Source organism: Cynocephalus volans, chromosome 7 (genome assembly GCF_027409185.1).
Source record: "Cynocephalus volans isolate mCynVol1 chromosome 7, mCynVol1.pri, whole genome shotgun sequence".
Taxonomy (NCBI): domain Eukaryota; kingdom Metazoa; phylum Chordata; class Mammalia; order Dermoptera; family Cynocephalidae; genus Cynocephalus; species Cynocephalus volans.
Window position 1 is genome coordinate 95,546,461 of NC_084466.1, and position 21,384 is coordinate 95,567,844.

At 43.7% G+C, this 21,384-nt stretch overlaps 1 protein-coding gene across 2 annotated transcripts in view; it reads right to left on the minus strand.

The window, feature by feature from the left end:
* Nucleotides 1-139: 139 nt before the first annotated feature.
* VCL (vinculin) overlaps nucleotides 140-21,384 on the minus strand; it is a 101,090-nt gene continuing 79,845 nt past the window's right edge. For both annotated transcript variants that reach the window (XM_063101982.1, XM_063101981.1), the window contains exons 13-21: nucleotides 20,849-20,977; nucleotides 16,672-16,821; nucleotides 14,811-14,919; nucleotides 13,383-13,685; nucleotides 11,859-11,983; nucleotides 10,427-10,612; nucleotides 5,245-5,448; nucleotides 4,632-4,736; nucleotides 140-2,226 (exon numbers count right to left, since the gene is read on the minus strand). In XM_063101982.1, coding sequence (XP_062958052.1) covers nucleotides 2,080-2,226; nucleotides 4,632-4,736; nucleotides 5,245-5,448; nucleotides 10,427-10,612; nucleotides 11,859-11,983; nucleotides 13,383-13,685; nucleotides 14,811-14,919; nucleotides 16,672-16,821; nucleotides 20,849-20,977 — 1,458 coding nt within the window. In that variant the 3' untranslated portion in view covers nucleotides 140-2,079. The remainder of the gene's footprint in view (nucleotides 2,227-4,631; nucleotides 4,737-5,244; nucleotides 5,449-10,426; nucleotides 10,613-11,858; nucleotides 11,984-13,382; nucleotides 13,686-14,810; nucleotides 14,920-16,671; nucleotides 16,822-20,848; nucleotides 20,978-21,384) is intronic.

The following is a 21,384-nucleotide window of genomic DNA, read 5'->3' on the forward strand; positions in this document are numbered from 1 at the left end:
TACAACATTTGGATTAAATAAAAATCTTTAGTTTCCAGATCTTGACGATTAGTGTCATTGGCTATTCTTCAAAACAAAGGAGAAACCTTTGACCTAAAAGTTCTTGCTAAAATAACATACCCATCATTTAGAAGCAAGGTTTATATAAATGCATTTTATTGTCTTAAACAGAACAAAAGAAGAGGCAGAAAATATTTGCATATAACAAATCCTAGCTTATAAATGTAGTTTTGTAGTGGTGACATCTCTAATCATCATTCAGGGATTTTTTTCTTCCTTCACTATCGTGAGCACTGATATTAGAGAAAAGCACATCTGGCATAAACTGTAAACCAGTATCTCAAAACACTGGAAGAACTTTGAGAGCAAACATTTTTCTTATTTCCTCTAAGTAATCTTTAGTAAAACAAAAGGTGATCTTTGGCATAGACTCATACTTTAAAGGCATTAATATTGCATTTATATCAGGTAAGCAACTATACAAATATGCTGAGGGCCTTGGAAATAATTTTCATCAGTTGAAAGAGAGGAAGCCTGAGTGTACAGGACCAGCTTAAAACAAGTTTTACACATTCGATGTTGGGATCTAATAGGGAGTGGGAAGGAAGGACATTTAGGCAAGGGTTCTTACTCATCTGGCTTTGGGAAGAAATATGGTTTCATGTGCTGGGAAATGCTTAGACAGCAGTGATAAGTACAAAACATGGAAAAATTGCCTTCTCTCTCTCTTTGCCTAATAGAAAACTTACTATGGTGACAATTAAATATCATACACATTACTCTCTTGAACACTCACACTTGGGAGAAGATGCCAGTGGCTTAGTTGTAGTTGAAGAGAGGTAGGAATTGGAGAAGTGTTTTCCATTGATTCATCCCCAGCAGCACCAGAATTCTAGTCTGCAAATCCCATTCTCCCTTAGGTAGGAAGTGTCCTTCAGAGAAGATTGCCTTTACATTAAATACTTGTGGAGAACAAGACTAATTCTTAGGACTGAATTTCAAAAGGATAAAAAGGATCTTTCAAACACACACATCTTAAAAATCTTTTTTAGGAAGGATGTGGGGGGAAGACTATACAAACCAGAATAGGAAACATGATTTGGTTAAAAATTAAATGCAGCATTTCAGCTCAAAGAACAATTAAGAGCTAAGAATGAATGATAAGGCCTCAGCACAGACCTCTGCAGGCAGTGACAAAGCATGGAGCGCCTGGGAGTAGCCCCACTAGGAGGGTGGGCAGGGCCATGCCCTGGCGATTCTGCCTCTCCAAGTGGCAGAGAGCACCAAGACACACAGTGTGTTCGTGGGATGGCTACCTTGGCAGGCTGAGGCAGGATATGGGACAGGATGTGTCCCTAAAAACAGACATTGCTCAGGGGCATGGTAAAGATAGAATCTTGTGATTCTGCAATTTCCTCCTGACAGTGAAATTTAGTTTTAGGCCTTAGGAAACTAGAAGGATTCAGTTGCCCAAGGGCAGGAAATGAATCTAGGCCCCATATGCTGGAGCTCCCCAGAGGCTACCTTCCCCTGCAGCAGTGAAGCTGACTTCCGAAAAGGACCCAGCTAGCCCAGCCCAGGGAAGAAAGGCAGAGTCAGCAACAACATGGAAAGCCCAAAATAACTTTTGAAGGCACAGTGATTTCCTTCTTAACTGACTTGCCTGGGGCCTGGGTTGTTGGAGCCTGGAGGGAAGAATGCAGGCCAGGGAAAAGGAAACAGAGAGGGAACTGTCCCCTAGTGAATAAGGGCAGAGCAGGGTGACTGGCTAGTGTTCACTCTTAAGATTCTGAGCTTATGTGAAGTCCATGGGCTAGAAACCCAGTCTGCCTATCAGGATAGAGTGTGCACAATATAACTGTGTTTGAGAATACAGGCTTTATAAGGAGACACATTTCAAAGTGTCCATGACAAAAGAGCATAAATGTTTTCTAATGTGAAGAGGCCCCCATTCCTTTCTGATGTGTCAGGCCAGGATGTGGCTTTCAATCCCCAGCAACTCTGGGTGGTTCATGGGACTCAGATCATTTTCCTTCTGTTTAGTAGGGGTTTCTATGCCAGCCAGGTTCAGCTAGGTGCCTACTGGTACCAGGGAGTCTTTCTGACCCAGCGCAGAGTAAATCCAGCATCTGTTCGAATTTTGATTGAAGCAGCTTCTGCTTCTCGCACAGTCTCCTTCACAGACTGCATGAGGTTCTGGGCATTGTGAACCAGCATCTCTGTGGCCTGCAAGGAAAGAAGAGCTCTCCATTACACTGCATGGTCCCTGATGCAGCCCTGCCTGCAAAATATATTTAAACCAGGAGTGGACTGCAGTTAACCCCACTTTCACGTTGCATCCCCTGCACTTAACTGCATCATTGGTAGTTTAGCTGGATCACCAAAGAGAACCCAAAACCGATCACCACTGATTGTGTACTGTGCCTCCAAATGGCCTACAAAATGTCCTTTTCTTGGTCTTCAAACATGCTCCTCCCTCAGGACTCTTGCTGTTCCCTCTACCTGGAATGCTACTTCCCCAGGTATGGCTCCCCCTCACCTTCGGATCTTTGCCCAATTGTTACCTTGGTGAGGCCTTCCCTGCACATGCTATTTTAAATCACCAACTACCTTATCAACTCTCAGCACCCCTCATCCTCCAATTCCTTCTTCATTTTTCTCCACAGAACCCGTCGTCACTAACTGATGGACTATATATTTTACCTCGGTTGTTTGTTTTTTGTTTTATCAGTCTCTACACTAAAATTTAAGTTCCACGGGGCAGAGGTTTTTCTCAGTTTTGTCCATTGTTGTATCCCAGTGTTTATGACAGTGCCTAGCACACAGGGGGCATTTCATATTTAATTAATAAATGAAAAAACCAGCCAAATGAACAAACCAAGCAAATAATAACCTTATAAATCCATGAAAATCTAAATAAATTAATCTTCCAAACACATAAACTTATAGGACTGGAATCATATTGGTACTCTACCAATCAGGGAACTTAGCAGGTCATTACCCAGTAATTCTTGACCTATTTTTGAGTCATAGATCTTTTGAGGGTTTAATGAAGGCTATGGATTCCCCCCAGAAAAATTCTAAACACATGCATAAAATTTGTGCATGCAATTTCAGAGGGCTCACAGGCTCTGAGAGGCATGACTATGGGCTGGAATTCCTGATCAGTTGATCTTTCCACTTGGCCCAGAGAGGTTCAGAGAATTGCCAACCAAACTCACACAACAGAGTCAGGATGAAGACTCAAAACTTCTGACTTACAGTTCTGTGTTTTTTCTATTGTACCACACTGTCAGTTTCCACCTTTTTTTAAACTGGAATATTTAATGGAACACGGTAGATATTCCCAAGATACCTTTTTGTTGATTAATTGATTAACTATATGATTAGGCCTGAATATCTGAGTCTTACCCTTCCCTCCCCATTTTTTTTCAACCTTTCTTTAAGCAGAAAAGATCACAACAGGGAAACAGCATGGTTCCCAATCCCGCTTAAAATACAAGGAAGTTGGGGTGAAAATACAGTTCCAATAGTTTGGGAGAAGAGAGGGTTAAGGTGAGAGCTGTTGGCTTAGAATTTGATAGTGGAAGCAGCAATAACGGCACCAAGAGTGGCCTCCTTATTTCCTCTAAAGTGCCCCAGCCTCAGTTTCTGGCCTAGAGATGAGAAACAGTTGGTCTCTCAAACTATCTGTGAGTTCCCCAAGGGGAAGGATTGTGTATCGTATTTTTTTTAACTCCCATAACACTTAATACAGTGCCTCATACGAGGGTACTTCAAAAAGTTTGTGGAAAAATGGGATTAAAAAATACAAATCCTTCTGTGAGCTTTCTGAAGACCCCTTGTACATATACCACGTATGATGAGCCCTGTCTGCGCCTTCCAACAAAAGATGTGCTGCCTGCCATGAGAAGAGACTGGGAGTCTGGCTCAGAGCAGGGCCTACCAGAGGGGAAGGAAGGAAAAGAAGGGGTGCTCAAATGAGGGTTTTCTGAAAGGCCTGAGCCACATTCCAGGAGGGAGGGAAAGAGGGCAAACTCCAAGAAGTGGTTCCAAGGTACATGCAAGAAGAATCACTTAAGAGAACCCTCCCACCATCATTTTTTCCGTCTCTGTCAGAGAAGCCTAAAGAGAATACAAGAGAAACACTTCTTTTGAGCTGTCATTTCAGTCTCAGCACAGGCCTAACCGCCTCATGCCCTGCAAAGCCTGCACTATTCATCTTCCCTGAGGTACTAAGCACCCCGACAGCTGGAGAGCAGACACTCTCCAGCCATAAAGATACAGTGGGGGGAGTGAACAGGTACTAGAGGCCTCAACAGAGACAAACCTATTCCAGGGGGGAAAACAACTGAGAAGAGTCCTAACTGCCACTGATTCGTAGTGTTCCTTCAGACACTTAACCTTCCTACGCCTCAATTTCCCGTCTGTAAAATCACAAAAGTTGAAGCTTTACTTCCAATTCCAAAGGTCTGATGCATCTCTTCAACACTGACTTCCTGAGAGAGTCGAAGAGCCCATCCCACGTACTGACTGTTCGATTCAGAGGTAAAATTTCCCCAAAGCTGAAATAAATTACTGCAAAACGTCACAGAGCTGCTGGCAAGAAACCAAAAGCAGCAGGCACTTACTTGCTCAGACTCCTCGTCACTGATATTGGTCCGGCCCAGCATAGTGGCTTTCACTGTGGACAGGATTTTGAGCTGGGTGCTTATGGTTGGGATCCGTTCACATACCTAAAGAGAAAGTTTAATTTGGTATGTTTCCATGTTTGTCTTGTGCACAAGCTCCCTGAGGGCAAGACCTATCCACATCTGTAGTCACAGTGGCTGGCATGCAGACAGCACTCAACAAATTAGCAGCAGGATTCCACTTGTTTTCTCCCTAGGGTCAGTACAGTCCCTTTAGAAATAGAAGCGTTCAAATTCTTTCATCTGAGTAGGACATAAATTTTCCTGAATCTGTCTTCCCAAATACACTTGTGTATTTCCCCTTTCTGCTATTTCTTTCTCCTCTGAAGTGCCTCTTCCTCCCCTACTCACCCAGTTTTCTTTCTCCGGCCTTTCCCTCTCACATCCCTCCCACTGTCTCTCTCTCTCTCTCTCTCTGTCTCTCTCTCTCTCTGTCACACACACACACACACACTGTCTCTCTCTCTCTCTGTCACACACACACACACACACACACACACACACACACACTCTCTCTCTCTCTCTCTCTCTCTCTCTCTCTCTTCCTCAGTACCTGTAAGAGGTTAGTTCTAATCCGCTTATCTGTGCACTGCTTGGCAACTTCCTTGGCCAACCGAGTCACCTCGTCTGAGGCCTTGGCAATGTCCTTGGCACACTGAATGAGTGCCCGCTTGGTACCACTGCCCCCTCTCACCAGCCGAGACATCTCAGCCATCAGCAGAGCCATGCGCTTGGCTGCTGCAATGATGTCATTGCCCTAGAGAGAAGCAAAGATACAGTGTGAGCTCTGTCCATGCTCTGGCCAAGTTAAGGAAGGAAGTAGAAGCACAGAGAAGAGAGGAGGGAGCCTGCCACTCTAGCAGCCCTCTGGAAGGGTGAGAAGTGGAGAAAAGGACCGATCTTGAGTGATATGAATAGCACTGGAGAAATAAAGAGAACAGTGAGCCAGGGCACTCGCCCCAGTACTCGATGTGAAAGAGAGAGAGATCTCCTGGCTGAAAAAAAGGAAGACCTGGATATTAGTCAGACAGGGCAACAAACATGTGTGCACCAGGCACAGCACTGAACAAGCACTTAAGCATCTCCAGGTTAATCATGTCAACAACATGGGGACAGGGCCAAGGAGTTGGTTAATCAGGCATTTTCATTTCTATAGGGAGAAAGCAGTAAAGCTAGCCTGAGGGGAAAAATACAGAGTAGCCTTTCCAGACGCTACAATCAGCCTCTTCACCTTTATCCTTATTGCAAATAGCATCTATGGACTACTTAACTAGAATTTAAAGCCCCAAGAAACTATTCTCAGCCTGGGTGAGAAAAAAAGAGGTGTTTTCTGACCTAGACTGCTCTGGCCCTCCTCCTACTGCCTCTTATTTGTCCCGTCAGCATGAAAGAACATGTTATTTTAATTTTTTCACACGTAAAAAGGTCAAGGATCTTCTTCAGTCCCCTAAGCTAAGTGAGGCCTCCAATTAAAGGAACCTTCATCTAAGAGGACATCAAGGGAGGCATCAGGAAAATAAGAATCATGAGTCAGGCTATAAATGGAATGCCCACTCAAACTAGTGGCAGTTTATCTTAGATTTGGCATTTTGGTTACTAAAACCCTCATGGGTCATAATAAAGAAATAAGCAAGTAATTTATTTTATGCCTTCAAAAGGTTTATCTTTTGGCTGACAACACAAAATTATAGCAACTGCAACATTCAAAACTACCTGAAAGGCCAGGCTCTAATCATTCTTCCCCTCATGCTTTTCAATCTCTATACAGTGCAGTGAGGCATACGCAATCACACCACTGCAGGGCACGCTGGGAGAGACCTCCACAAGCACCATGAAGTGGCTGATCATTTATGCTAGAAGGTGTCTAACGTCTCAGGCCAGAGAGAACACAGGTACGGGAAGAAGTCACGAGGGGATGGACGTGTTAGATAAGGCCCTCTGGGCCTACCTCTTCCAGTGCAGACCTGGGATCATTCCAGGATTTCATAACTTTGGTTAGAAGACAGCACAGTGCCAGTTAGTTATTACCCATTCAAACCCTATCTTCTTGCAACATGCCACCTTCAAAAGGAAAAAAGTGACCACCCCCACTTCCCTACTCCCCAAACTAGCTTTGGTTCATTCCCCAAGGCCAAAGCTCTCTGCTGCCTGTCGTGCAGCCTTGAGTGCTCTCTTCTTCCCACTCTCACCCCCTCCCACTGAGACACCTGGACAAGCAGTCAGTGAAGCCCCCTTCCCTGTGGGCTCCCGTCAAGGCCAGCATCTGACACACAGCCAAGTGCAGGGCAGCAAGCAGTCCTCCCCAGAGACTCTGCCATATAAAGCTGCTTCTCATCCTGATCAACTCTGCCTGAGCCATCAGTGAGAGGTCAATGGGGGGCAAACAAAGCTCAATAGTCAGGCCAGGTGACCTCTTAATTGTCTACAATGGTTCCTGGCCTGGAAGTCACTGAGAAATGCATGCACACTTCCCAAGGAATTTAAAGCTCCAGTGATGGCCACAAGGTTCGTAAGAAAAGGAATCCTTACAAAAAGTGACCTTATCTCTCTTCATCCCCCAAACATAAATGCAATCCAATTAATCTGGCATTAGCAGACCTATCAAACTTGTGAAGCTAGTTCTAACAATAAGGTGCAGACAGACAGATGCCCACCCTGCTCAGACTCACAGGACCCGCACAGATCATGAGTGATGCAATGTGTCAAGGCTGCACATGGCCGGATGCATTTGGAGCAGCCCCCAACTGGGGGTGCTAATCAGTACCTTACTAGACCACTTGGTAGCTTCACGATGCAAGGACTGAGCCGCGGCCAGAATGGGTTGGTTGACCGGCTGATTGGATGGCATTAACAGCAGCTCAGGTTCGTAATCATCTTCAAGGTCAGGGGGGACAGGGAACCCAACAGCATCAGCCGCATCTGCCTCAGCTACAACATCTATACCCACCTCTGCGGCTGGGACACCCGGCTTTGTCGATGGCGGGAAGGATGAGAAACAGGGATAGTGTTAGTAGGAGCAGTAGGACTTGGGAAACTGAGCTTCAGCTGGTTTAGTAACCAAAGCTTGCCTAGAACGGGAAAGAAAATGGCATACTGTCCAGGAGCCAGATGTACCAAGTTCCGCAGAAGGGGGAACACTCAGCCTCCAACACCACTCAGCCCAAACCGCCCTGTGGTGAGTGAAAAAAAGGGATTTGCCCCAGTGGCAAAGGGTTTCCAGAGAAATATTTATACCAAGAAAGAAAGTGACATTCATTTTCTGTATACTTATTACCAAAGTTAAACTTGACAAGAGTAATTCTCACATTAAAACATTTCTCAGGAACCAAAAAAACAAACACTAGTGGCCAATTACCTTTAAAAGGAATCCAGAGGGAAAAAGTAAATGCAGCCACCCAGGTTGCTTTGAACAGAACAAAGTGAACACCTGCTGGATCATATGGTCACTGCTCTACATCATCCTGGGACACAGGAAGTGACTTGTGTCAGCTCTACAGCTGTCAGACATAGTCTATTTTCTTCAAGAGCTAAAAGACCCAGAATTAAAAATGATACTTCAGAGGTAACAAATACCAAACCAAGGAAAGAGGCAGGAAATCACACAGTGGTGGGTGAAGAGGACTTATCAAGTACCCTGCAATCACCCGGCTGTAAAGAGCCTCAAGAAGACATCTTGTCCAGCCTCCTACCTCAGGGGAAACCCACACATCAGAACAGCTCTCTCAATCCCCTCATGGTCTTCAGAGACAAAGCTTCTCCAATCTTTTATTCCATCCTTTGCTAGCTAGTACTGACTCAGAAATCTTCTCCTTGGGTACACCATATATCTCTTCCATTGCAAAATAGGTTCCCACTTACCCTAAACTGGACTTATCTAGTTCACAGACAGGGTGACACAAGGACTTGCTACATGACTGAGGCTCAGTTCAGGGAAGCCCTCATAGGAGCCCAGAATCGGAACCCAGGAAAAAACAGGAACCATGCGGGGGAGAACATGAATTTAGCACCAGGGGTATGGATTACAAAAGGCCAAGGGATCAGATGCTGAAAATATGCTGGGGTGGAAAGAAAATAAAAGGAATTGCCTCAATGAAGCCAAACCACTTAATGAAGATAGTGAACACAGGTTCTTTACATCAAACATTCATAACCAAGAGGAAGGAGGGGTTTGTGTGGAATTTTATTTGAAGTCGGTATCACTTCTAAAAGTTGTATCCTGCACACAAAGCCTGTCTCTAAAAGTTGACAGTGATGTTGGAGGATTCGGGGGCAACAAGGGAGGGGTTCCTTTCACCTAAACTTCCTCAACCGAATCTTTAGGAGGAGAGGCCAGCTCACTGCTGCTAGGGTTCAGAGTCCCAAAGTGTACAAACATAATATTACTCCCCAACCCCACCCCACAAACACACGGTTCAAGTAGCTGCTGACATCACACAACTCAAAGTCAGCACATCCCTGATGCCCCGAACCTCAGGAGACAATCAGACCTAAGGACTTCTGGCCACAAGTGGCACAGTGGAGCCAAGATGTAGGCCAATGCTGCCTGTCCCTTTTAAGTTTGATCTTTATAATTCATGTATATTTTGTGTCCCACTGCACGATGTATCTGGGTCTATTGCAATGAAATTTAAATTTCCTTTAAAATCTTTGAGTAAAACCAGCCTTCACTGGCACCTTTCCCAAATCCCCATGCACAGTGGGACTCTGCCATATGGTCCCAGGAGAGTGCATGCCCCAGTCGGAGAGATATCTTTATAAACAATTCCACAGGTCAGGTCCAACACCAGCAAGGTCTCTTCCTTCTTAGAACCTGGGCTCACAGCTAACAGTTTAGGAAAACACAAAGTTAAAAACTAAGGTCAATTTCCCAGCCTGAAAAAATACAAGATCAGCTTCAGGTACAGGAGGTCACTGGGGAACTACATTCACTACAAGAGCCTGAAAGTGTTGAGGATGTAAAAAGAATAAAAGCAAACAGATAGTGAGAATAAAGATCTAGGGTCACATTAGAAACAGTTAAGTTAGAACTAAATTTCACTGCAAGGTTAGCAATAATATTTCGCTCTAACCTAGAAAAGCTACTTCTCACTTTTCGTAAGTTAGGGGAAAACAGGTAAAAGTTATTCATGGAGTATGACTGCTGCAACATCCAAATTTCACTAATCACATTAATATTTATACTTTCAGATTTGCTGAGCTGGAGTTAGCCTGGAGTTGTCTTGAGATGAGAGGTAAATGATTCTGAGAAAGGACAAAGCACATGGCTTCTAAGAAACCAATCTATCTTCCTCTATGAAAAAATAGAAGGAAAATGCAAATATTTCATCTAGCTGTAGCACAGCCCACAGAAGACAGTTTCATATGTGGAGCTCTGATTATCAGCAGTGGAGCATCTAAAACCATTAGCAATCCCCCAAAAAATAAGCAATTTCTAAAAAAACCCAAATGCCCAGGGTCAGGGCAGCTGACACTCTAGTGGACAAAGAGAAAAGGGACCCTATTCTCAAACCATAGGCATCTCACTTTTGAGATGTAACTAGTAAGAAGAAACTATCAAGCACCAGAAACATCTCACTAAACCATAGGTAAGAAGAGGAACATGCTATTGACAACACAGGACCCAAAGCAGAGAGAGAGGATGACTCCAAATTGACTCTTCTTCCTGGGCTGTGTGCATGATCCTTCATCCCTTCTGAGAAGACATCTTTCTCAACCAGAAAAGCTTCATCGCTTACCTTACTGGACCATTTTCGAGCTTCATCATGGAGCTGCCTGGCAGCCATCATCATTGGCTGGTTAATCACCTCTCCGGCTTTCTGCTCAGGGAACTCTTCGTCCTTCTCCTCTGGTGGCGGGGGCCTGGGTGGAGGGACCTCACCCTCAGGCAGGGGTGGTTTGGGAGGAGCGAGCTCATCTGTTAGCTAAGAAAGAGAAAAAGCAGGTTGTAAGTGAAGCCTTAGGAACTACTCTGCCCTAGAATTCTTTCCTCTAGAAAGCATTCCCAGAAAAACCACATTCACTCCATATAAGACCACCCACACTGAGCCACAAGGACCACCTGCTTCAATCTCAACAGAAGTATATTTTCATCATTTTTTTCCTCCATGAAAAGCTAGCAGCTGAGGCATGTCTAGTGCTACCAGATCAAGGATTCTCAAAGAAGATCCTTACAGAAGATGTAAGCTAGTTCTGTTAAAGAGCAGCTGCATAGATAAGTAACCTCTCCCCTGGCCTCAGGTTCCTCATCTCTCAGTGAGGAGTAGCTAGACCAAATGACCTCTAAATCCTGATTCTAAATGTCATGACTCTACTGATCACATAAGAAGCCATTCCCCAGCTATAACCACACACCAGAGCCCACCTGGAAAGAATCAAAGGAAGTGCTGGAGGCTGGGGAAGCACTGCTCCGTAGCTATGTGCACAATGACCCAATTTTGTCCACAACCAACTAAGAAACTTAACATCCTTTACTGATCTTAAATATGGGAAAGTAAATCAAAGAGAATAAATCAAATTATTGCCTTGATAACCTATTCCCAAGGTCAAGGTATTTCTAATACTGTTAGTTGGAATAAATGTCTAAAAATAATCACTATTTCTATTTCTAGGATTTGTATCTGCAAGATATTGCCCAGCTAGCCTCTTCTTACAACATGGAAAAGTATATTCATGGTATTTTGGGGGGCAGAGGGAGGGGTATGTTATCAAAAGATTTTAAATTATAGTTGGGAAACAAATTTTTAAAAGCATGATTCCTTTTGTTACTAAAAAAAAGTCAAGTATAAGAAAGAACCTACACAGATTCTAACCACCTTTTTAACATTATCAACTGGGAACACATAAAATCTCACCACAAGCTATGCAGATTTAACCACCACTCACTACCTCATCACTCATCCACACTTACCAAGGCTAGCTCCTCTGCTCCACGCACTCCCCATCACAGCAGACCAATACCACAGACACCCACGGAACCATGCATACACACTAGGTTATGACTCTACTAGAGTTAGGAATAAAAATCAAGATCTGCCTCCGACTAAGCTTCAAGTAAAAGCCAAACCAAGCCATCTGGTGATTGAGGCTCTAGAACACAGTCTGCCTCTCTCTTGCTACAGACCCAGCACCTTGCTGCTCAATTCTTCCCATCTCTCTGAATTTACTTACTCGCAGTTGTTCAAGGTCTGGTGGAGGAGGTGGGAAGTCAGGCTCCTGAGGTTGGAAGGCTTCTCTAACCTTGGCCACAGCTCCCAGGATCCGATATCCTGAGTCCAGGAAGCTCTTTTGCAGGCCTAAACATAAGACACCCTCACTTTCAGCTGGGCAGGTCAGTGCCCCAAAGAACTGTCTGTCCAGCAGAAGAACTAGTTTCTGTGAACAAAAGATGCGTGTGAAGCTGCTAGTATGCACCATAGGCAATAACTGAAGGGGAACGGAGGTAGGGCAAGGCAGATGCCCTGGGGCCTCCAAAGAGTTGGAAGTACCACAAACCAGCTGTTCCTACAGAGTTCAGGGTGCCTTCCTGGCTATACAAGTAGGAGATTCCCAGGCGTGAACACTTTGGGCTCAGGTGGCACCCACTGCCTCTCTTATGATGAAGCAGTCCAGAAATAAGCCTGCCCAACTCAGAAGATGGGAGATGTCAGTTTCAGATTGGGCATATATTCCCTGGAGTACTGCTCACCTTTCTCCTTACTCCTTTGCCCTACTTGGCATTCAGCATGTTAACCCTTATGTTGAGCTGCTGCTACATCTCCAGTCATCTGGAATTCAGGAATCCACACAAACTGTTAGAAACTTCAATTAGAAAACCAGCATGTCCGGGCCTTCAATTAGAAAACCAGCATGTCTGGGCCGAGCCCGTGGCGCACTCAGGAGAGTGCGGCGCTGGGAGCACAGCAACGCTCCCGCTGCGGGTTCGGATCCTATATAGGACTGGCCGGTGCACTCACTGGCTGAGGGCCGGTCACGAAAAAGACAAAAAAAAAAAAAAAGAAAAGAAAAGAAAACCAGCATGTCCTTAGCAATGATGGGCAGAGGATTTTAGAAAGATTCTGCCTGGTCCAGGGATGAATAGGGCAGCCTTTCCTTCCCACCCTCTGACATTGACTGAATTATACTTATAGGTGAGACTTGAAACATAAGGTGTTCGAAATGAGAAGGAATTCAGATGATTCCAACCAAAGGACTGGCTCCAATTATGATCTGCTTTAGTAAAACTGAAAATACGATCAAAATTCAGCCAAAGCAAACCTAGGTTCTCTCATGTAGGACCTAGGAGACTCAGAGATCAACTTAAGCCCTCCAAATTTGATAGAAATAGATACTACTTCACAGGGAAAAAGCATTTTAAGAAAAGCACAAGAGAAGTTACACCAGTTATATAAGCTAAATGGTTGGAAAATTGGTTATCGTGTACCTTTTGAGAAATTTTCAAATTAATGAGTGAACCACTGTTTAGTCAGACATTAAGAAAGCACAGAGAAGTAAGTCCAGAGAAACTAATTTACAACAAGCCTACCAATACTGCAGAGATTTGGACAGGAAAAGATTAATCTAGCATTCTTAAATTAAGTGTCTATAGTTTTTGCTCCCAGACTTTGTATGTGGCGGTTTGGGGGTGCATATTCTCTCACCATTTTTCCTGAGTTAACCTCTCAGCTGAGGTGAGCCATACCATGCATTGCTTACCAGGGTCAGATATGTTTCCAGCCACAGCCTTTGCGTCCATCACCATCGGGGAAATGGTTTTGCTCAAATCATCAGAAGCAGCTTTTACCGCCTCTCGGAACTTAGGATCCTCAGAGTTCTCCACCTCCCTCTTAGCCACCAGCAGGATCCGGTTGGCCCGACGAGCAATGCTGGTTGCCCCAGCGACCAGCATCTGAGGTTGAATATTCGCCATGGCTACCTTACACTTGTCCAGGTCTTTTTTAATTGCTTCTTCAGAAGCATCCAACAGAGATTTCGTATCAATGGCTTCGTCCACCAGCCCTGTCAGAAGAACAGAAATGGAATTTAGTTTCTATTTCAGAAAAACTCAGAATCCAAAACACTGTTGTCGACTCAGGTTTCTCATGAGAATGTATAATATCCAGAATTTTCTCCCTCAGTTCAAAGCTCTTCTATACAATCAAAAACTTCCGTAGTAAAAAAAAAAAAAAAGTAGGACGGAGCCCGGAAGACCATACGGACTTGTAGCATTTGTATCAACTGTTGGCACTGGCCTTCTTGTATCCACCACGGACAACTAGAAATGCAACAAGGAAGGGAGGAAGAAGGGTCGCATCTGAAACCGTCAGCGCATCACCGCCACATCGTCTGTTCATAACATTTTCTCCCTGCCCGTCTCACTCCCCGGCCATCTGCTGCTTGTTGGCAGCTTGTAGTGCCAGAGATGAGCCACTCGGAGGATTCCAATAGCCCTAACAGCCTGCATCTGTTTCTGTTACCTCTCTTCAGACACCTCAGGAGCTCCACTTTCATCTCTGGCCGCTATGGACCACGTCACAGCAGGCTCTGCAGGGACACGGAAGAGCCTACACTCCTCATGTCTGCCCTTCTCTCCTATCCCTCCCTCCACAGAGAATGAAGAAGATTCAGAGGTGCCACTTCAACCGCAGACACAGGTTTGTTGGTGGTTGGTTTCTCCTTTTTAAAAAAAAAACAAACTATGTAGCTGATAAGTTGGAGGAAACTCTGAGACAAGTTGTATTAAATGGTAGCTATTGTGATTCCTTGAAATGTGAACCTACTGAAAATGACAGGGACACTTACTGTATCCACAAACACCGCCTCCCAGCCTCTGAAATCAAACTCTGGCTCAAACTGGGCAAAGACACTATTCAAAGAGAAGACAGGAGCTGTAACAATAAACATCACACTGGGAGGGTGGCATTAAAATAAAAGAGACTCAAAGAGTCTCTCTTTGGACCAAGTTGCAAGGCTTGAATGAGAAGCCGCGGCTGCTCAGCAGCCTTCATCAGGGCAAAGTACACTGTCAAGCACGTGACCATCCCTTTGTCCAATTACAGCTGAGTAACACAGCCGGCCCTGCTCGTGTTTCTCAGAACTCATTCCTCAGGGACTAGACAAGAAGAACTTTATACAAAACCCTACCTGTCATTTTTTCAACATTATCAATCCACTGGTTCTTCATAGTCTCAAAATGTTCATAGGCAGCTTGATTTCCAGGGTTCCTAAGTAAGATGCGAGCAGCCGAGACGACCTGGCAATGACAAAACAACCTTTAAACACCAGAGCACCCTCGCAGTCAAAACACTAACCTTCAGCGAAGCTTTCTCTTCTTCACCTACAGATGGCACTGTAAAGCCAAAAACTGGCCAGGCTCTTTTCAGGATGAACGCATTAGGTTTGGTCTCGTACACAGCTCCCCAGAATAGGCCCTTTGCACAAAAGTTTTACAATCACAGCTTGATTTTAAGAAGGTAATAAAGTGACAAAATTAGTGGGTCTTCACTTAATACTTCAGAAGAACACACGCAAATCTGACATATATTTAAAACCTTGATGTCAACTCTTCTATCTTAAAAAGCACCATGAGGAAAGATACTAAAAATTACTCAAAACTGATTTATGAATAATATTAAAATATTTGTCTACAGTTAACAAAGTGTTTACTGAATCCTCACAACAACCCTGTGAGAGACACAAACAGGTAATATCTCCACTTTACAGATGCAAAAACCAAGACAGAAAATGTAGGTGACTTGCTCAAGAGGTCACAGGTAGTCAGTGACAACACTTGGGGAAGAAACTAACATTTACTACATTTACTAAGTATCTAGTAAGATAGAAACTATACACACACATCTTTTTTTTTTGGCAGCTGGCCAGTACAGAGAGGGAACCTGGACTTTAGTGTTATCAACACCACTCTAACCAACTGACTAACCAGCCAGCCCTGTACATGTATATTCTTAATCCTCAAAGCAAGCCATTAGGAAGGAATAGGCTGCATTTTACAAACGAGGAAACTAAGCCTCAGGGTCACAAAGGATTCAAGTCCAGATCTGTCTCCAAAGTACTTGTTCTTTCCATAGTTGATGTCTAACTTTCTGTTTCTCTTTTTTTAGGAATCTTAGTTTTATACTGAAGTTTTATGTTCCATGTTTTACGGAAGCTTTTAAAGAAAGTTAAACATGTTCATATTTTATGAAATTTTTTTTTTAAAGTTGGATAAGTGTGACTTTTCAAGATTAACATGCCACACAGGCAAACACTGAATGATTAAGAAAATACTTATTTCCCCCATCTCTCCCCACAAGTTCCCACATAAGCCAGTGTCACAGATTTGTAAAGCCTAGCACAATTTATAATGGCACTCAAAAAAAATCTACTGAATAAATGAATGAAAAAAAGAATGGATTTTCTATAATTTGAATAGAAGAAAAATTGCACAAACATTACACTAAATGATGTTCAGCTGATATTTTTAAGAAAACCTATCACCTATCAGAACTTTTTGTTTTCTTTGGTGCCCCATCTTCTTTCGCTGCTAAACTTACTAGCTATGTCTTAGTGATACAACTAAGTAAAAAAAAAAGAAAACAAGTTGTGGAACCAGTTGATTTTTTTCTTAATACCCTCAAAGAGATTTGGGGGAAAGATATAGACTCTAAAATCAAAACAAACTAACCTCTCCTTAAACAAGATTATCCTATTTTCTTAATTATGTGTGTGTGTGGAGGGGGGTGCTTTACAAGTTTTTTTCTACTTTCAAAAGTAATATATGGTCATTGTAAAAAAAATTCAAACAATACGAAAATATATAAAGTAGAAAGTCTCTTATAATCCTGACCCTAGATATCACTAAGTTTGACACTATGGGTATGTATGTGTTTTTTTAATGCCATCTAACAGTAAGTGTTCAAAAATGTACAGAAATTGCTCTGTAATTAACTGTCTTTACTGAGCACTGTAGGATGAGTACTAGAATGAAGAGTGAGTAAAACCCTACCTGGGGTGTGAGTTCTCGGGCCGTCTTCACTGACGCCTGAATACCTTCCACTGTTGATTTATTAGCAGTGCCAACAGCAGCCGCTTTCTCTGCTGTGGCACCAAGCCTTCCCGAATGGGTTTCAAAGTTAGCTGCCCTCTCATCAAATACCTTGAGGAAAAAACAAAGACATCAAGAAAATTTATTTCAATAAAATGGGTCAGGGAGCCTAAAAAAACTCTCTCTCTTTAAGCAGAAGCAACCACTCAAACAAGGACTGTAGAAATGACATCCAACCCTAGTTAATAAAACAACAGTCAAACACCAAGTCTTGGCCTTGATATAGCTCCTCAGAGGTTTGGCTGTAAGTATCATGTGCATATGAACATGCACACGCACACGCACACACTCGTGCACACACACACACACGCACCCCTTGAATTTCAGTTCAACCAGTGCTAACCAAGTACAAGCAAGACACATAGCATTGTATACTCTGCAACAAGGAATTCACAGAACACAAAAGCTAAATAATCCCCATTCTCAAAAGGCCCATCCTCTAGGTTGAAGAAGATAGTCAGACCCACTCACAGCTCTACTATAGATAGATGGGTGTATTAAAAGCCCAGAATATCCAGAGAGTACTAAACTGATCTCCAGCCTCCCCGGAGCAACATCTGTCATAGATCCCACTACCATTAATGTTGTAAAAACTGCCCGTGACCTCCATGGGGAAAGTGATAGCTGGTGCTCACACTCAGGCATGACAGAAGGGCAAGGACGGCTGACTTTTATTAACCCCAAATGCCAAACCATCTACTAATTGTTCATTTAGCTCTGAATTTTTTTTTTTTTTTAAAGATGACCAGTAAGGGGATCTTAACCCTTGACTTATTTTGTCAGCACCACGCTCACCCAATGAGCTAACCAGCCATCACTATATGGGATCCAAACCCATGGCCTTGGTGTTATCAGCACCACACTCCCGAGTGAGCCATGGGCCGGCCCAGCTCTGAAATTTTTTGAAAAGTTAACTTTTCCTTCAACATGGATATTATGCAAGACTACATACCATGAAGGGGACTACTTAACTTCTAAAAATGACAAAAGCTCTTCTGCATTTGGATAATATTATTAGAACTTATGCTTGAAAAAGCAAGGTATATCAAACAGCACTGGGTCAGGTTTATACTGTACATGGAGCAATGGAGCACATCAGAAACTGCCTGGCAGAATACATCCTCCCTCCTGTTCCTGAGGGTCTGCCTGCCCAAACTTGGAGACCAGTTCTGGTTCTAGGCAGACAATCTCTAAATGTTTCTTGGCTCAACAGCAAGCTCCAATCTCATTGCCAGTGTTCTGTGTCTTTCCTTTCAAGTCTCTTCCCCTTCCTGGCCTCATCTGGATTCAGCTACCTGGGTTCCTGGCATTTAATACTCAGAACCTCTGCCTAAAATCCCTGATGTCCTGGTCCCCTCCTCCTGGCCTCTGACCTTGTTTCTTACATTAGCTGTCTCCCACACTCTGGATCTACAGGGCTTTTGCCTACCTTGGTTGACCATCTTGATCCCAGACCATGTCTGCTCTGTCTGATTTAACTGACTGCTTCGCTTGCTTTTCTTGTCACTCAACCAAAATTTACTGACCACCTATATGCCAGACCCTGGCAAAAGTGCTGAAGATATAAAAATGAATAAGATACAATATTTGCATCTCAAGGAGCTCACAGTCTAGTGGGGGTGGGGTGGGGAAGGGCCTATAAACAGAAACTTATAATGCACTGTGTTATGTGTAATAATAGAAATAAGCACTGATATCATGGCAGCAAAAGAAAAGGTACTTAACCTATCCAGGAAGGAAAGGATAACAGGATAAAGAATAAACAGGAATTAGCCAAAAAAAGAAGGGGAAGATAATCAGAGAGACAGAAGAAACAAAGACTGAGAAAGGACAGAGTATGCAGGAAACTGCAAGCAACCTGGTATTCCTGGGGCAAGAATTGAGAGGCAGGGATTTGTAGGAAATAGATATAGAGAGAGTATTAGAAGCCAGATCACAGAACTCTGGTTTTATCCTATGTGAAAGGGAAGGTCTGTTGAAGGGGTTAAGCAGGAGAATACCCGGTCAGATTTGTATTTTTATTTTACTGGTGGCCTAGTGATAGATTCAAAGAAGACCAGTCAGAGCTATGTAGTCATACAAGCAGCAAGGGACAAGGATCAGAAGTAGAGCTGTGGCAACATAAATGGAATATGGAAAGGACTCAAGAAATATTTGTGAGATCATATTAGCATGCCCTGGTTGTTTGTTGGTATAAGAAGATGAGAGGAAGGGAAAAGTCAGTGGTAACTCACAAATTTCTAAGAGAGAACAGTAGAAAGACTATAAATGCTGAGGAACCTATAGCATCTAGGTGCAGAGGAGCAGATATCAGAGAAAAAGTCTGCAATGAAAAACCAGCAAATGATCCCAGCCTAAGGGATCACGAGCTGAACTGTCTAATAACCTAGGCTAGAGAAAGAAAACTGGGGTCATTAGCAAACAAAAATAACACAAACCTCCACCCACCAGATCTAGATTGTCTTGGATGCCTGACCCAAACTCCTTTTCCTTTGCTGCCAGTACTATAAAGGCTGGAAAACCAAATACTTGCTTTCCTAGATTCCCTTGCAGCTGGGGTGGCCATGAACCCGAGTTCTAGGCAATGAGACATAAGCAAAACTCTCCTGGAGGATTTCTGGAAAAGCCTTTATTTTTATTCATTTAGCACAAACAATGTGCCAGGCAATGTTCTAAAAACTGGAAATAAAGCAATGGCAAAACAACATCCCTACCCGCATGGAGTTTTCATGCTAACAAGAAAGAGACAAACAAAAACCAAGGTAAATATGTCAAATGTTGATAAATGCTAAGGAGAAAAGTAGGATATGGAGATTAAGAAATCCCTGGGGGTGGGGCTGCTATTTTAGGTGTCACCCAAGAGTGATATTTCAGTAGAAAGCTGAAGAAAATGGGTGAATAATACATACAGTTATCTGTGGGAAGACCAGAGAGAAAAACAAGAGCCAAGTCTCCACAGTTGGAACACACAAACAAGCACGAGGATACTAGGAATACAATTAAAGGAGCTCCGTGTAGATAGAGAAGCAAGAGAGGGAAGAATGGTACCACGTGAGGTCAGAGAATTAGATGGGAAACCAGATTCAGGGGTGCGTGAAGCCACTTGTACGGACTCACGCCAGCTTACAAGAGTCAAACGTGCCTTTCTCTTCCCAGCTCTTCCAGTGACTTCATGTTAAAATAGCCGCAATGGGAGTATTTATATCACGGGAATCAACAAACATTACAAATCGGGATTTTTTGCTTTTTTGTTTTCTAGAGAGTAGGTTTACCAGCACATCACTGACATCATTGTAAGGACTCTGTGTAAGAACCCAAATGCCCCAAGGGATCACACCTTGATCACATAAGCCCTTCTCGGCCACACCCCATCACCATCACGGCGCTGGTTGCCCTTCTCTTCGTACTCTCCTTCCGGCCGGCGCGAATCGCACACCAATCAGCTCACCCCAAGCCCCATGCGGTATGCTAAGTAGGGATTGTATTTTAAGCCAATCAGCCTTCCCTAAAAGCCCTATATGTATGTGTGTGTGTGCTGCCTAATAAACGAGCTCTCTCCGGTGGATGTCAACTGGTGTTGACTCTTCCTTTCACTCTGACTTCCTTCTGGGACAGGGAGGAATCAGTGGAAGGGTTTGAGTAGGAAATGACATCAAATGATTTAAAAGGATCATCCTGACTTCTGTGTTGAGAATGAAGTACTGTGATAAAAGGGACAAGTGTGACTGGAGGACCCCATCCTTCATTTCTTCCTGCCTTGAACATGATGCCTGGGGCTGCAACAATTATCCCACACAACAAGGAAAAGACCAGGAAAACCACAGAAATGCCAGCTTTCACGGTGTTAAGCAGCTGAACTAATGCCAAGGCCACCTACTTCCATGTTTCTTGGTACGTGACGAAAATAAACGCTGTTTGTTTTCATCTCTGATGGTCAGGTCTTCTACTGCTTGCAGCTAACGGCATTCCTAACTGATGTACTTGGACTAGAAGAAGAGATGGTAGGGCTTTCCCCTTCTACTTTTCCACCTTTCATCCACAATTTCCCAACTACTACTCCTGTACCTCAGATACTCACCTCTTCCCTATTGGGTGCGTCGGGAGGGGCAGTGGCTGCCACTGCCAATAGCTTGATGGGAGTTGTGGTATCACTGAAAACATCTGACACCTCCTGAGTCATGGCCTCCTGCATCTGGGCTTTCAGATCCTTAAAGAAAGTGTTTACAAATGAAAATTTCCAGAAATATCCCCAAAGCATGTCTGCTAACGTCCTTACTCCTCCTCCTCTCTTTGTCTTCTTTCTTTCATAAAGATTGAGTATTAACTGTGTACAAAGCAGTGAGCTAGCACAAAACAGGTAAACTTTATGAGTCCTGGCCTCTAAGAGACTGGTGCCTAGGAGAAGAGGCAAGACATGTCCCTGGAGACTGTTGCACCCAATCAAAACCCTTACTTTCTTTCTTAGTGGCCTCTATGAAATGACACTGAGAATCATGGGGTTGAGCCCAAAGGAGGCCCTGAGATGAGACGGAATTCCTCACCATTCCCAGTGCTGGAGGGGCGTGACAAGGACCACAGTCACTGTAAGGATTATTTGGTGGATGAAGTGCCAAA